Source organism: Lutzomyia longipalpis, chromosome 2 (genome assembly GCF_024334085.1).
Source record: "Lutzomyia longipalpis isolate SR_M1_2022 chromosome 2, ASM2433408v1".
Lineage (NCBI taxonomy): Eukaryota > Metazoa > Arthropoda > Insecta > Diptera > Psychodidae > Lutzomyia > Lutzomyia longipalpis.
This window is the reverse complement of record NC_074708.1, coordinates 21007791-21023706: the sequence shown is the minus strand read 5'-3', so window position 1 is coordinate 21023706 and position 15916 is coordinate 21007791. Positions and strand designations below refer to the sequence as shown.

Sequence of the window (15916 nt, the reverse complement as noted above, 5' to 3'; positions counted from 1 at the left end):
TATATCATGTGTGGCATTTTTGCTATGGCAAATGCGGTCAGTTACGTGTTAGGCAAAGACCCATGCCAACAAAGATATGATATAACAAAAATGAGAAAACACATAAAATATATTTTGGAAAATAGAGTAATAACTCCTTTTCCTACCAAATAGATAAAATAACATAATATGTAGTTAATTTCTTTTATAAGACAAACAGGCTACCTCAACGACCTCAACCAGCATCTACAAGCAACGCAGATCAACGGGCAGGCGACAACACGAGCGGCCAACGCAGTATTCTACATACGAATTTTTAGGCAAGTTTTTCTGTAATATTTTGTTGTGAATATTTTTAATAATATTTTTCTTTCCAGTTTTTGGGTTCTTAATGGAATAAGACGCGACACATATAGCCTCTCTTATTCAACTTCTGTCCGCACCTCCCCGTGGTAGAACCTGGGCGCTCATTCTTTTCAAGAATAAGTGGCAGACGCGGCAGGGGGAACTTTTTATAATATTTAATATGTAAAATTAATAAAAAGTTTGAACATATTGCTAAAAATTTTTTTTGAAAGGTTTCTAAGAATGATCTGACGACTTTGAATTTTACAATAGAAACTGATATAAAGTTACTTCAAAGCTACTTCAATATAAACCAGCGCCCCGCGTAGCGGGGCGCTTATATATAAATTGCAAAGTTAAATATATATAAACTGCAAAGTAAAATATATATAAACTGCAAAGTTAAATATATATAAACTGCAAAGTTAAATATATATAAACTGCAAAGTAAAATATATATAAACTGCAAAGTTAAATATATATAATGTGCAAAGTTAAATATATATAAACTGCAAAGTTAAATATATATAAACTGCAAAGTTAAATATATATAAACTGCAAAGTAAAATATATATAAACTGCAAAGTTAAATATATATAAACTGCAAAGTTAAATATATATAAACTGCAAAGTTAAATATATATAATGTGCAAAGTTAAATATATATAAACTGCAAAGTTAAATATATATAAACTGCAAAGTTAAATATATATAAACTGCAAAGTTATATATATATTAACTGCAAAGTTAAATATATATAAACTGCAAAGTTAAATATATATAAACTGCAAAGTTAAATATATATAAACTGCAAAGTTGAATATTGCATAGATGGAACAGTATAAAGCGAATGTACGGTAAGTAAAACTTACAGGCTGTGATTCTTTCTTTGTCAGTGAAATGTGCAAAATTGGGTGAATGGGCTGAAATGAAGGAAAGGTTAAATTCTGAGGAAAGACTTACTCGCCTTTGCAGTTAATATATATATAACTTTGCAGTTTATATATATTTAACTTTGCAGTTTATATATATTTAACTTTGCAGTTTATATATATTTAACTTTGCACATTATATATTTTTTTAGGATAATCTGCATTCATTAACGCTAATGTCTGTCAAATTTTCTGTCCCATTGAGTACTTAAGTTTGCTAAAATAGCGAATTAACTTTTGCCATTTTGATCAAAGGATTTATATTGACCCAAAATAAAAAAAATTCTCCTACTACCCTTTTGCACAACTTTTTGTGAATAAAATATATGCATTTAATCCATTTTTGATTTGGAATATCATTTTAGAAGTTTTTAATAAAAACTCGTGTTCTAGCATATTTGCTGCATAATTAAACCGTCTTTTCTACTACAGTTTTGAGCAAAGGTTTCGATCTGTCCCAGACTGTAGTTGAACTTGAACGGTCAGTCGTATGTGGCATTTTTTGAGTTGGTTAATGTGACCAATTATATTGGTCAAAATATGTGTGGTGTATAAGAGAACTTGGAGAGTAAAAGAGAAATATGTGGAGTATGAGAGATGGTTTTAATGGCACAAAATAAGAGAGAATATGCGATGATTGATTAAATGAGAGTATACTATGAGATGGTATAGCAATTTATTGCTATTAATGAGTATTTGAGAGGAATATATTGCAAATGAGCTGGTTGCATTTGATGGTGGTGCATGAATATCCCCATGTTCTATAGCGTAATGTTATATGGACATGGGGATTTTTTTTGCTTTTTCTTTAAGATTATTCCTATTGATGAATGTCTTTAAGAAAAGCAAAGAAAGAGAAATGGTTTTATCAAGAGGTGTCGTGTATGGCTATACTACTTTTAGTAGCTATTCAAGAGGGCAATCAAAAGGACGTTATATTTCATTGATTTGGAATATTGATGTTCATGTTGATTTCAGATTTTGCATCTGTCAACCTCATTGATACAAAAAGCTTATAAACTAAAAGATTTGTATAGATAATAGAGCAAAAATAATACACGATTTTAGATTAACTATAAAGCTACTTGTACGTAGCTTTATTTTATCTAAAGAAGTATTATATAGAGCTATACTACTTTTAGAAGCTATTCAAGAGGGCAATCAAAAGGACGTCATATTTCATTGATTTGGAATTGATGTTCATGTTGATTTCAGATTTTGCATCTGTCAACCTCATTGATACAAAAAGCTTATAAACTAAAAGATTTGTATAGATAATAGAGTAAAAATAATACACGATTTTAGATTAACTATAAAGCTACTTGTACGTAGCTTTATTTTATCTAAAGAAGTATTATATAGAGCTATACTACTTTTAGAAGCTATTCAAGAGGGTAATCAAAAGGACGTCATATTTCATTGATTTGGAATATTGATGTTCATGTTGATTTCAGATATTGCATCTGTCAACCTCACTGATACAAAAAGCTTATAAACTAAAAGATTTGTATAGATAATAGAGTAAAAATAATACACGATTTTAGATTAACTATAAAGCTACTTGTACGTAGCTTTATTTTATCTAAAGAAGTATTATATAGAGCTATACTACTTTTAGTAGCTATTCAAGAGGGCAATCAAAAGGACGTCATATTTCATTGATTTGGAATTGATGTTCATGTTGATTTCAGATTTTGCATCTGTCAACCTCATTGATACAAAAAGCTTATAAACTAAAAGATTTGTATAGATAATAGAGTAAAAATAATACACGATTTTAGATTAACTATAAAGCTACTTGTATGTAGCTTTATTTATCTAGAGAAGTATTATATAGACTCTATGGTTGATGGTAAACGGCTTTCGAAAATAGGGTGCCAAATGTGCAAATCGGCTGCCATACCGTGATGCACAAAAGGCATATCCCTATCTCGACATTTTTTCCCAAGATATAATAAATCATGTAAGAGAGATACATGATAAAAAGCTAAGTAAGATTATGTTGTGGTTGTTGTTTATGAGATGGTATAGCAATTTATTGCTATTAATGAATATTTGTTTGAAAGAATATATTGCACAAATAAAATAGATATAAATCTAAATACATGATAAAAAGCTAAAAATGTTTTTTTTTTATTTTTTTGAAAATTTATTGGCTCCAATGGCAAAATTTTTCAAAAAAGAAATTGGCTCCAGTGGCAAAAATTTTTAAAAAGTAGCTATAATTGACGTGTATCATATAGCACCTATGCTGTGTTGCTATTACATATAGCTCTACAATACACGTCCAGTACAGTTACTATTCTAAATTTTACCATTGAAATAAATAATTCTGTTAAAACAATTGACCAGTTAATTTTCGTACTCCAGCTCTTAAGGATGATTACTTCAGCCTTTTGTACCATGTCGCTGGAGTACTTCAGCTCTTTTAGCTAATTACTTCAGCCTTTTGAAACATGTCGCTGGAGTACTCCAGCTCTTTTGGCTGATTACTTCAGCCTTTTAAACCATGTCGCTGGAGTACTTCAGCTCTTTTAGCTAATTACTTCAGCCTTTTGAAACATATCGCTGGAGTACTCTAGCTCTTTTGGCTGATTACTTCAGCCTTTTGAACCATATAGCTGGAGTACTCCAGCTCTTTTGGCTGATTACTTCAGCCTTTTGAACCATATTGCTGGAGTACTCCAGCTCTTTTGGCTGATTACTTCAGCCTTTTGAACCATATTGCTGGAGTACTCCAGCTCTTTTGGCTGATTACTTCAGCCTTTTGAACCATATAGCTGGAGTACTCCAGCTCTTTTAGCTAATTACTTCAGCCTTTTGTACCATGTCGCTGAAGTACTCCAGCTCTTTCGGCTGATTACTTCAGCTAAATGAGGCTATTTTGACTGAAGTACTCCAGCTCTTTTGGCTGATTACTTCAGCCTTTTTATCATGTCGCTGAAGTACTCCAGCTCTTTCGGCTGATTACTTCAGCCAAATGAGGCTATTTTGAAGAAATATTCCACTGAAGTACTCTGGTGGAAGAAATATTCCACTGAAGTACTCTGGTGGAAGAAATATTCCACTGGAGTACTCTGGTGGAAGAAATATTTCACTGAAGTGAATTGGTGGAAGAAATATTCCACTAAAGTGAATTGGTGGAAGAAATATTCCACTGAAGTACTCTGGTGGAAGAAATATTCCACTGGAGTACTCTGGTGGAAGAAATATTCCACTGAAGTACTCTGGTGGAAGAAATATTTCACTGAAGTGAATTGGTGGAAGAAATATTCCACTGAAGTACTCTGGTGGAAAAAATATTCCACTGAAGTACTCTGGTGGAAGAAATATTCCACTGAAGTACTCTGGTGGAAGAAATATTTCACTGAAGTGAATTGGTGGAAGAAATATTCCACTGAAGTACTCTGGTGGAAGAAATATTCCACTGAAGTACTCTGATGGAAGAAATATTCCACTGAAGTACTCTGGTGGAAGAAATATTCCACTGAAGTACTCTGGTGGAAGAAATATTTCACTGAAGTGAATTGGTGGAAGAAATATTCCACTGAAGTACTCTGGTGGAAGAAATATTCCACTGGAGTACTCTGGTGGAAGAAATATTCCACTGAAGTACTCTGGTGGAAGAAATAGTCCACTGAAGTGATTTGGTGGAAGAAATATTCCACTGGAGTACTCTGGTGGAAGAAATATGCCACTGAAGTGAATTGGTGGAAGAAATATTCCACTGAAGTACTCTGGTGGAAGAAATATTCCACTGGAGTACTCTGGTGGAAGAAATATTTCACTGAAGTGAATTGGTGGAAGAAATATTCCACTAAAGTGAATTGGTGGAAGAAATATTCCACTGAAGTACTCTGGTGGAAGAAATATTCCACTGGAGTACTCTGGTGGAAGAAATATTCCACTGAAGTACTCTGGTGGAAGAAATATTTCACTGAAGTGAATTGGTGGAAGAAATATTCCACTGAAGTACTCTGGTGGAAAAAATATTCCACTGAAGTACTCTGGTGGAAGAAATATTCCACTGAAGTACTCTGGTGGAAGAAATATTTCACTGAAGTGAATTGGTGGAAGAAATATTCCACTGAAGTACTCTGGTGGAAGAAATATTCCACTGAAGTACTCTGATGGAAGAAATATTCCACTGAAGTACTCTGGTGGAAGAAATATTCCACTGAAGTACTCTGGTGGAAGAAATATTTCACTGAAGTGAATTGGTGGAAGAAATATTCCACTGAAGTACTCTGGTGGAAGAAATATTCCACTGGAGTACTCTGGTGGAAGAAATATTCCACTGAAGTACTCTGGTGGAAGAAATAGTCCACTGAAGTGATTTGGTGGAAGAAATATTCCACTGGAGTACTCTGGTGGAAGAAATATGCCACTGAAGTGAATTGGTGGAAGAAATATTCCACTGAAGTACTCTGGTGGAAGAAATATTCCACTGGAGTACTCTGGTGGAAGAAATATTTCACTGAAGTGAATTGGTGGAAGAAATATTCCACTAAAGTGAATTGGTGGAAGAAATATTCCACTGAAGTACTCTGGTGGAAGAAATATTCCACTGGAGTACTCTGGTGGAAGAAATATTCCACTGAAGTACTCTGGTGGAAGAAATATTTCACTGAAGTGAATTGGTGGAAGAAATATTCCACTGAAGTACTCTGGTGGAAGAAATATTCCACTAAAGTGAATTGGTGGAAGAAATATTCCACTGAAGTACTCTGGTGGAATAAATAGTCCACTGAAGTGATTTGATGGAAGAAATATTCCACTAAAGTACTCTGGTGGAAGAAATATTCCACCGAAGTACTCTGGTGGAAGAAATATTCCACTGAAGTACTCTGGTGGAAGAAATATTCCACTGAAGTACTCTGGTGGAAGAAATATTTCACTGAAGTGAATTGGTGGAAGAAATATTCCACTGAAGTACTCTGGTGGAAGAAATATTCCACTGAAGTACTCTGGTGGAAGAAATATTCCACTAAAGTGAATTGGTGGAAGAAATATTCCACTGAAGTACTCTGGTGGAATAAATAGTCCACTGAAGTGATTTGGTGGAAGAAATATTCCACTAAAGTACTCTGGTGGAAGAAATATTCCACTGAAGTACTCTGGTGGAAGAAATATTCTACTGAAGTACTCTGGTGGAAGAAATATTCCATTGAAGTACTCTGGTGGAAGAAATATTCCACTGAAGTACTCTGGTGGAATAAATAGTCCACTGAAGTGATTTGGTGGAAGAAATATTCCACTAAAGTACTCTGGTGGAAGAAATAGTCCACTGAAGTACTTTGGTGGAAGAAATAGTCCGCTGAAGTACTTTGGTGGAAGAAATAGTGCACTGAAGCACTTCAGTCAATTAAAATTTGACTGAAGTACTCTGGTGGAAGCTTTTGGCTGAAGTACTTCAGCGTTTTTTCATATATTTTAGCTAGAGTATTTTTAACAGTGTATACAATTGTATTATATGTATCTTTGATAGAATATCAAGGGATAACCAGAAATTCTCTAAAAAAAAAATAATTCCACAGCTCTGGAAAAATCTCACAAAAATGCAATACAATTTTTTTCTCAGAGAGGTGAAAATTGATATTATTCTCAGTGAGCATGGCATTTTTATTCCCTCGATTCAGATGCCTGATAAGGTACATAATAGCACCACCCGCCCTAGCAATTTGGCCATATAGACTCCCTCTCTTTCGCAACACTCATTCACCTTTCTGAAAGATGATCCCACTCGAGCTATGCATTGAATTGCTAATCGCTCCCTCCTCGTTGTGCCTTATTATTCCATTATTTATCATTGGATGACATGAATAGTCCAAACACTCCACCATTTCATCCTACCGTCACCCGCTAGCGTTCTCTCGCTTCCCTTATGTGAAATATTACGACAATCGTTCCACAATGGCAAATTCGTATTCGTGATGTTAGATAATTTGTTACAGATTTTCCTCAGATGCACGGCTGAACTGAAATAAACTTTTTTTTTTCCAAAACGGCTTCACACTTTTTCATACCCTCGTACAGTTGTACTCCTTTTCCACATAAACTTCCCCAACAGTGTAGCATGGTTCCTTGTCATTTTCTCTCTTCCACTTTGTTCACGCGTACACATCTTTAATCAACAACATAATTCTACAAGACTGAAAATTCGACGGCTCTTACGATTATGGGAGTGCAACATTTGGAATTGATTACAAAATCTATTTACCTTAATTATGTGGGGACTCTGTGACACTCGGCAGCATGTGTGAGACCACAATGCGCCTTCTCATATTGGTATGTGGAGACAACAAAAAAAGAAACCATTAAATATGTTAACTCTTCAGAAGCAACACATTTTATTTTGCTTTTAATCTTCGTTTAATTTTAGTAAATTTATGAGTGGGTTTGTTATTGGGGGATTTTACTCAATTGAACAAGTATCTTTTAATTCCAATTGTATTCGATTTGTTTAATTTTTTATGTTATTTATATATATAGTTTACCTTTTGCTTAACGCATAAGAATTATTTTATGATATTGCAAAATGGAGTGCAGTTTTAATTAACATGCATTTTTATGAAAAATTACAAGAAAAATATTTCAATAGGCACATATTCTATACCTATCTATATAATAAAGAAAGGTCTGTTTGTTGGTAATCTTCGTGTCTGTACAGCTATACAAATCTACACCGTTTGACCGATCGTGATGAAATTTGGTACAGAGGCCCCTTATATCAGGCGCTTTCGAGTGGCCGTATCCATTTTCCCCCCATAGCCCCCCTTCAGGTAGCCCCCATGCTTTTTTTGCGAATTTTTGAATTTGGCGCCGGAAATGTTGTATGAAAATGATTTCTTCGCTTTGCAAATTTTTCTTTTGGGTTTGATGAGAGCTCTCCATCTATATAATAAAGAAAGGTCTGTTTGTTGGTAATCTTACCGTCGTGTTCGGCTATACAAATCTTTACCGTTTGACCGATCGCGATGAAATTTGGCACAGAGGCTCCTTATATCAGGCGGTTTCGAGTGGCCGTATCCATTTCCCCCCCCAAAGCCCCCCTTCAGGTAGCCCCCATATAACAGTCATGCATTTTTTGCGAATTTTTGAATTTGGCGCCGGAAATGTTGTATGAAAATCATATCTTCTCTTTGCAATTTTTTTTTTTTGGGTTTGATAGGTGGGCCCAATCATAATTATAAATCATCACAATGTTTTTCTCTCTAAAATTTGCGCGAAGCGCAAAACCCCCCGCGAAGCGGGGCGAGGAAAATTGGAGCGAAGCGACAATTTACCTCGTCAATTATAAATATTGCAACAAAAAAAATTAACATTTCCTCGATTAAAAATTTGGTGTAGGGCAGCCAAATAATTATGGAATCCGAAATAAAAAAAAAATTTAAACTTATAGAGCACCTTTTAACTTTAAAATATTGGGAAAAAATAAACGACTATAAAAAATTGTTAAGCACTTTTATGTACCTACTTATTTGAACAGGGTATTGAATGACTGACGAAAGGATATGGAAGGATAGGTATGTGCGCAATCACTGGAACTAAAAATGTTCTTTTTATATTTCCCGGGCTATATCCTTTTGCTTCTTGAGTTGGTACAGAGATGACGTTACTGGAAATATAGCAAAAGGTATTTCATTGCAAAAAATTCTTAATTCTTTCTTTAATTTAGTTCAATATAACTAATAATTTAAAAAAAAAAGCTAATTGCAGCATAAATTAAGCTTCCAGTATTTCCATATTGTGAAGTACTTGATAACTAAATTTGGTTTATTACATACATAATTAAAGAATCACTACATATAGTAATAAAATTATATATAAAAAGTAATTATATATATCAAAATATAAAGGCGACTAAAAATTGAACTTTCTTTTGTATAATTTATAGCAGTTAAGTTTGATGATTCATTAGCAACTAGCCGCGACTCCTTCAGAGTCATGTTGGTGATCCTGAAAATGGCACACCCTCTTCCTTATGCTATGTCAGGGGTGTCATCGCTGAGCCAAAATCATTGACACATTTTTTTCAACACCACAAAAGTTCACATGAAACTTTAAATAATATTTTATTTATAATTTACACAAAATTAGATCCAAATGTGATATAATCTCCAATGAACGCGCTACTCCATGTAAATTTCGGTGTTCTTTCAGACGATTGATATTTGGTGTTGTGTCACCGTGATTACGTGTTTTTACACTCTCTTTGGAAAATCCTCTGCCCTCCTTTTTGGTCTGCTCTCGATTTTCCTCTTCCCGTGGTGGTGGTTGAAGAAAATCCAATATATACCAAAGTTCACCCCCTTGCACATAATTGAGAATCCTTTAAAAAAATCTGCGGTAAAACATGAGCCAAGTGAACGAAATTCACAATAAAACCACGGAGAAGACGAAACAGGAGCAGGTTATTTGTTGAATGTTGCCAATACGTACTCGCCCATTGGAATGTCTGTATTGATTACATTTTTTTTTATATTCTTGCAGATTTTTATCCACCTTATCGTTGGTTTTCGTGAAATATGCATCGTTACAGCTGCTCTTCCTCTAGTCACCCTTGTGATGTGCTTCATTACAGCGTACATCTTCCAATCAGAAGAAATCCATGAAACCCATTGTCGTGTATGTTTTCTTATATGACATGTTAATGCTTCTCATAGTATTAGAGAATTAAGTTCAGAAAAGAATATTGTTTGATCAAAAATTATTTTTAATTACATAGTACCTAAATAATTCTGTTTTGGTCAGGATAATACCAACTACATAACAATAATTACAATTTATAGTAATTTCGAATTAGGGATATTACATTTTATCCTAATCAAATGGAAAGATAATAAAAAAAAAACACATTTTAATTTTTAAATTTCAATTAAAAATTCAAGAAATTAGAAAAAGTTATATGTAATAGAACTAACATAACATTTATTTTTACTGGCAGGTTTACAACGTTATTCCTTCTATAAGTGCCATTACTGGGGTAAGTCCACAGCGGTACTTTTGGCGTGCCTGTATCGCCTTTCACATAGGACCTCGTGTAGCTATAGCAGCTGTATACAGAAACTACTATGGTAGCCTCGTGAAAAGGATTCGTGACCCAAAAGTCCAGAAACGCACCATGTATCTAGTGACCACCGTATTTGTGCTGAATCTCATTGAAATTGGAGCCCTATGCGGGGTAACATATGTATCCAATCGTGAAAATTACCCCATTCATGAAAAAGTATTTATCACCTTTATGATTTGCTCCCTGTGCCACATGTTGGCCACAATTCGTCTCAACGAATCCACCGCAAAAATCTCACCCGCCGCACGTGAGTCCGCCGCATTTTCGCTATATTGCAAGAAGATCCTGTTCTTCCTCAGCATCGCCAGCACGATCGGTCTCGTGCTCTTCTTCCTGAAGCATCGCTTCCTATGCCACGACATGGCATTCAGTTGGTTTGCTCTCTGTGAGTATATTATTGCTTCCGCCAATATGGGGTTCCATTGCACCACCATGCTCGATTTCCCCACCGAGCACTTTATCGTGGCGAGAGGAGCTGAGACGCTCAAGAATCATCATGAGTACAAATTTGAATAATGATTTTCCACATACAAACAAAAAACACCCCGAGAAAGTCCCTCAAAAAGGGCCACCAACTGCCACAAATTATGGTTTTTGGTGTGCCGAGCCAACAGATCTTTTTGGCATCTCCAAAGTATTTAGTCATTTTACTAATTTGTAGCAAAATGTAAAAGGAAAAACAAAAAGTATTTAACAATTTTTAGTAGCAATTAAGCGAGTAGATATATTAAAAAATAAACAATAAAGTTTAAACCATATGCCCTATAATTCAGCTTTATGCTGAAAAAAAAAAGAAGTGGTTTATCTTGTAGTTTTCAAATATAAAACTTACATTTGTAGAAGAAAAATAACGAAATTATGATTAAAAAAAGAGGTGAAATATAAAAAAGTGAGATTATATTTAGGACATATTCCGGTTACTGGCAAGATGTGACAAGATGTTGAATACTATTTCACCCATTATACCAAAGTATCTTATTTTTAGGATCTACAAACATAATACCTTTTGAATTTTATCCTTAACCAAAACTCAGAGTATTATATGATTTATATTTTACATACAAACCTATTTTATGCATTTTAGTGAGATGATCAGAAGTAAATAATAGGTATCTACTTAACAGAGTATCTCTTAGAAAGAGGAGTGACGTCGCAATTTAAACTTTAGAGGTCAAAAGCCTAAGTTTCTTCTAAAATCATTGCTAATTCAGGTGGGGCATTTGAATGCCTAAGCCTATTTATGAAGGGGTAATATTTTTTTAAACTCCACAAGAACCGTAGAGTAAAACCTGAGAAAGTTTTCCTATTTTGAATGTATCAGTATTGAATAATATTTCCGATCATTTATTAATATTTTTGTTAAGGCGTTATGTTACCTTTATGTTGTGTGCATGAAACAGAGAAAGAATGGTGAGTGATTGAGATGCGTGCGTGAGTGAATGAATGTCTTTGTCCAACCTTTGCGTTGTAAGTATGAAAGAAAGAAATGAATGGTGAATAAATGCTGTGAGAATGCGTGCGTGATTGAGTGTGTCCAACCTGGAATGATATTGAGAGGATTAAATGTACATCCGGGTCCGGAGGATCAAAAATTTTCCCCGGATGCAAGAGCCCAGATTCCTCTTCCAGTGGACACAGCACGACACTTAAAACACTCAATTTTTCCCTTCACCATTTAATTAAATTTATATTTCACGTTTAACTTTATAATAATTTACATAAAAGAAAGAAAATTGCCACAAGAATTTCCGCCACAACAGATCTGATCGAGCGTTAATGAACGACTGACTGTTTGAAAATGAGACAGAGGGAGCTGGTCCTCCTGTCAGTTATATTGTATATTTTTCTACGCGTATCAGTGCGCGTACAATTTTGCTTAAAATTAATTTAGATTTAATATAACTTTTTAATAATTTTGATTATACTGATTAATTATTTAAAATTATGATTCAATCAAATAATATTGTAATACTTCTGGTCATCCATTTAGAAAACGAAAATTTTCAAAATTCTCTACAATCTTCCTAAAATAGAAGTGGGATTAAAAGGGATGCTCACATATTGTATTTTCCTCTAATGTCAATTGATATTAAGGTTTTGCCTGTAATTTCGCCGTAAGAAAAATATGCACTAGTCGAACTATAAGTGATAGAGCAAAAGTAATGTGTGTAGAAAATTTATTTTTCTAATTTTTAGTGTTGTGTATCTCAAATTCTATTGATATTGTACATTGTACCAAAGATTAAAGGTGATGAAAATCTTCACACTATTTTCTATTTAAAAAAATATTTAGTGAGAAATGAAAAAATTAACATATCTCTTAAAACGAAAAAAAAATCTCTACTAAACTTACATTAAATAAAATATGTAGATTATGAATAAAAGCAAACAACATACAATTGACACAGAAAAGTTAAGAGAATAAATTAGCAATTTGAAATCAACATTTTTTTTCTTTTTATTACAATTTTGAAAGGAATTTGCTGTACATCTTAGATGGGATAATTACAGAGCAAAAGGGAAAATCGCCTAAACTAACAGTACGTTGTCTCATAAAGTAATAACAAATTCGATAAAGCTGCGATTTAGTTATATTCATTCTCTGTATATAATAAAGAAAGGATTTCGTTTCTTAGCTATACATTTCTAGACCGTTGATCCGATCGCGATGAAATTGGGCACAGAGACTACTGATACCAGGCGGTTTTCACCAACGATATTAATTTTCCCCCTAGAGCCCCCCTTCGTAGCGCCCCCATATAAAAATCACGCTTTTTTGACTAATTTTGAATTTGGCGCCATTTTTTCCTACTATTTGCTCAAGAGAAAATAAGATGGATACATTTCACCACTATCCGTCTCCCTCACACTTTCAGTTTTTTGCAATTTTCTCGCGTTTTCCGCCGAATTTTCCGGGGAAATTGTGTTTTTTGCGTGTAAAATCTCCAACCGTCAAAATTTTCAAATTTGTAACCCAACCGTCAAAATTTCTGCGAGCGCCAATTTCCGCACAGAGCGGCTCTCCGAGGACTCTGGAGCATCCGTAAGTGCCACAGGAACTCTAAAAATGTGTTTTATGCCAGAAAATTCGAAAAAAAAAACAAGAAAAATCGCATTTTTGGAAAAGCAAGCAAAAAGTTCGTACCAGACGTCATACGGCGCTGTTTAGTTGGTTGAGGGGAAAATGAGACGGATGCACATGCAATTTCACGGCGATTCTCTTACTCGCTCGTCACTGATATTGTTTTACTCCCACAGAAGGTTTTTCGCAATTTTCTCGCGTTTTTCGCCAAATTTCTCAGCGAAATTACTTTTTTTGTGACCAGGAAGCGACGCCGAGTCGATTGGCGTTCCCAATTCAAAACACTCAAAATCCGCGCCAGAAAAAGTCGTGCAAATTCCGGAAAAAAATCCGGCGAGTTGCGCCCCCAAATTTTTACTGAAACACCCCGGGGGCCCCCTAAGCATTCCCGGCAACTTGTGGAGCCCCAAAAATGAGTTTTTCCCGAAAAAAAAATTTTTTTTAAAAATTTCCGCACACTACAAAACACAGAGTGAGACAAAGATATTTTTCCTCATGCCATCTCGTACACATACTAAAGTGTGACTTCGCTTAAGCGAATGAGAACAGTCCCATTAGTTTATGCTACTTATGCTTCCATGTAGTTTGGTTGGAGGAAAGCATATGCTTCCTAAAAAAAACTCTTCGGCCAAGTTCGTTTAAGATGGTTGAAAGAGCAGGATGACGCTTTGCGTATATGGTGTAGAGAAAAAGAGATGCATAGAATGCATTGAGCGACGCCCAGCGGGAAAGATGGTCGATGGTAGCGCCGCGAGCGTCTATTTGTCGTGCAAATGCCTTTGTCTAAGAATCTAAATAAAATTCCGCAAATTCCATTTGGAGTTATTTTGTTGTGTGATCGTGAAAAGTTTGCGAAAAATCCACCGCGTCGGTGTCAATCGATTGGCAGAGTGGTGGGAAAACGTGACGAAGCCCCCAGGAGACTGTTGAGAGCCCCGTGAGCCCGTAAATTGTGTGTTTGTGCAGCCCAGAGGCTTTCTTCTTCTGAAGGCAGCGAAAAGGTGCCCCAGAGGAAGCACCACACCGAGTCCCATTTCTGGATTATTCATCGCGTCTTTCTCTTTTCGGTGAGTAACACATTCACATTTCCAATGTCTCTCAGTGCAATGAAAACCCATCTTGGGGGGCTATTTCTGCGACTCTCCCGCCTGGCGTGATTCGCACTCGGCGACATCGCCAGTGCAACAAATCTGTCGCCGCCACCTCCTCTGCCCCAGCGATTTGGGATTATTCAACACCACAGAGTGATTATTTTAATTGTAGGTGATGTCAGTGAAGTTCACACGTCACGGCCGCACAAAACGGCGGCAAGAGTGTGTGTGACCAACTGCAGTTAAATGAGCATTTCTCGAGTGATAAAAGCAATGATAAACAGTAACTTAGGCGTTGTGCCTCACACTAAATGTGATTCTCAAGTTGGACTACTTGAAAAGAAAATGTTCTCTAGTTTCTTATTTGATTTCGAATCGGACAAAAGTACATTGAGAGAGTGTGCATTTTCTTATACATAATGTAGTACATAATACATTTTATAAAAACTTTAAGGGAACTTTTTTTTAAATTTTGTCACAATATTGACAAATTTTTACAAATGTGGCACAAATCATAAATTAAGATCATGCAAGATAATTAAATTTGTATTTATCACTTTGAAACTAACGTTGATTCATGTTATCTCCAAAATATTTTTTAAATCTATAATAAAAATGGTTGTACTATTATTTTATTATGTATCGGAAAACTAAAAAAGAATTTCATTTTTTTTTCACAAAAAATTAATTGGATGTTGCGGGACGCCATTCATAGGTGAGAAAGACAAAACAGAGAAATATTTTGGAGTTTATATAGGTAATATACGTAATATATCTCAAATAAGAATTTTATCCACATTTTTAAGCGGGGTGAAGTTTATAATTTTTTTTTATTAAATCAGTACCTATCTATAAAAAATAATTCCGTCTTGATACAAAAATAGATTTAGCCGTTACTATATCTAACTTAATCCATTGCAATAGTTGTTGCTTCTGTATAATATGCGAATAACAGATAAGAGGACATACTCAAGTGCCACTGTGTGGAACGTGCAACCGTGTCTTTTCCTCACATATTTATTTACCTTTTATTGTTTCTGATCGCTGGGAAATGTAAATTTTACGTGCGACTTTATATCCCTCTTATCGCTGCTGCAGCAATTTTCTGAAGAACTATAGCAAAAGTTGGCAAAACCAGCGTCTACTGGTCAAACTAACTAATTTACCTTTTCCGGATAGAGAGCACAAGTGTGTACTACCACACACTCCCAAAAGAAGAAAGCAAGGTCCCCTATCAATGTGCGATTAGATTACATTTCCAGTAAATTAGCAACAATAAACGGTGGAAAATATATGATACACTGTAATCAGTGCTCTTCTCCACGTATAAGTTGATGGGAGTGAGGGGATGGTTCACGATAAGTGTTATCTTTACTTTGTGCCAACTTGCTTGGCTAGCAGCAGTATCAAAAAA

The 15916-nt window shown here is 34.9% G+C and overlaps 1 protein-coding gene across 1 annotated transcript; it reads left to right on the top strand.

Annotated features, from left to right (window-relative positions):
• The first annotated feature begins 9144 nt into the window (after positions 1 to 9144).
• Positions 9145 to 11218, top strand: LOC129789514 (post-GPI attachment to proteins factor 2-like). The gene is made up of 3 exons (XM_055826335.1): positions 9145 to 9669; positions 9750 to 9884; positions 10204 to 11218. The coding sequence occupies exons 1-3, from the start codon at positions 9613 to 9615 to the stop codon at positions 10843 to 10845; spliced, it is 834 nt and encodes a 277-aa protein (XP_055682310.1). The 5' UTR covers positions 9145 to 9612; the 3' UTR covers positions 10846 to 11218.
• The last annotated feature ends 4698 nt before the right edge of the window (positions 11219 to 15916 follow it).

Bases quoted from the DNA above. Each gene is read 5' to 3' on its own strand.
- LOC129789514 (XM_055826335.1), top strand. From the start codon at position 9,613: ATGAGCCAAGTGAACGAAATTCACAATAAAACCACGGAGAAGACGAAA. The intron at 9,670-9,749 runs GTTATTTGTTGA...ATATTCTTGCAG, and splicing joins AGAAGACGAAACAGGAGCAG to ATTTTTATCCACCTTATCGT. The intron at 9,885-10,203 runs GTATGTTTTCTT...TTTTACTGGCAG, and splicing joins TCCATGAAACCCATTGTCGT to GTTTACAACGTTATTCCTTC.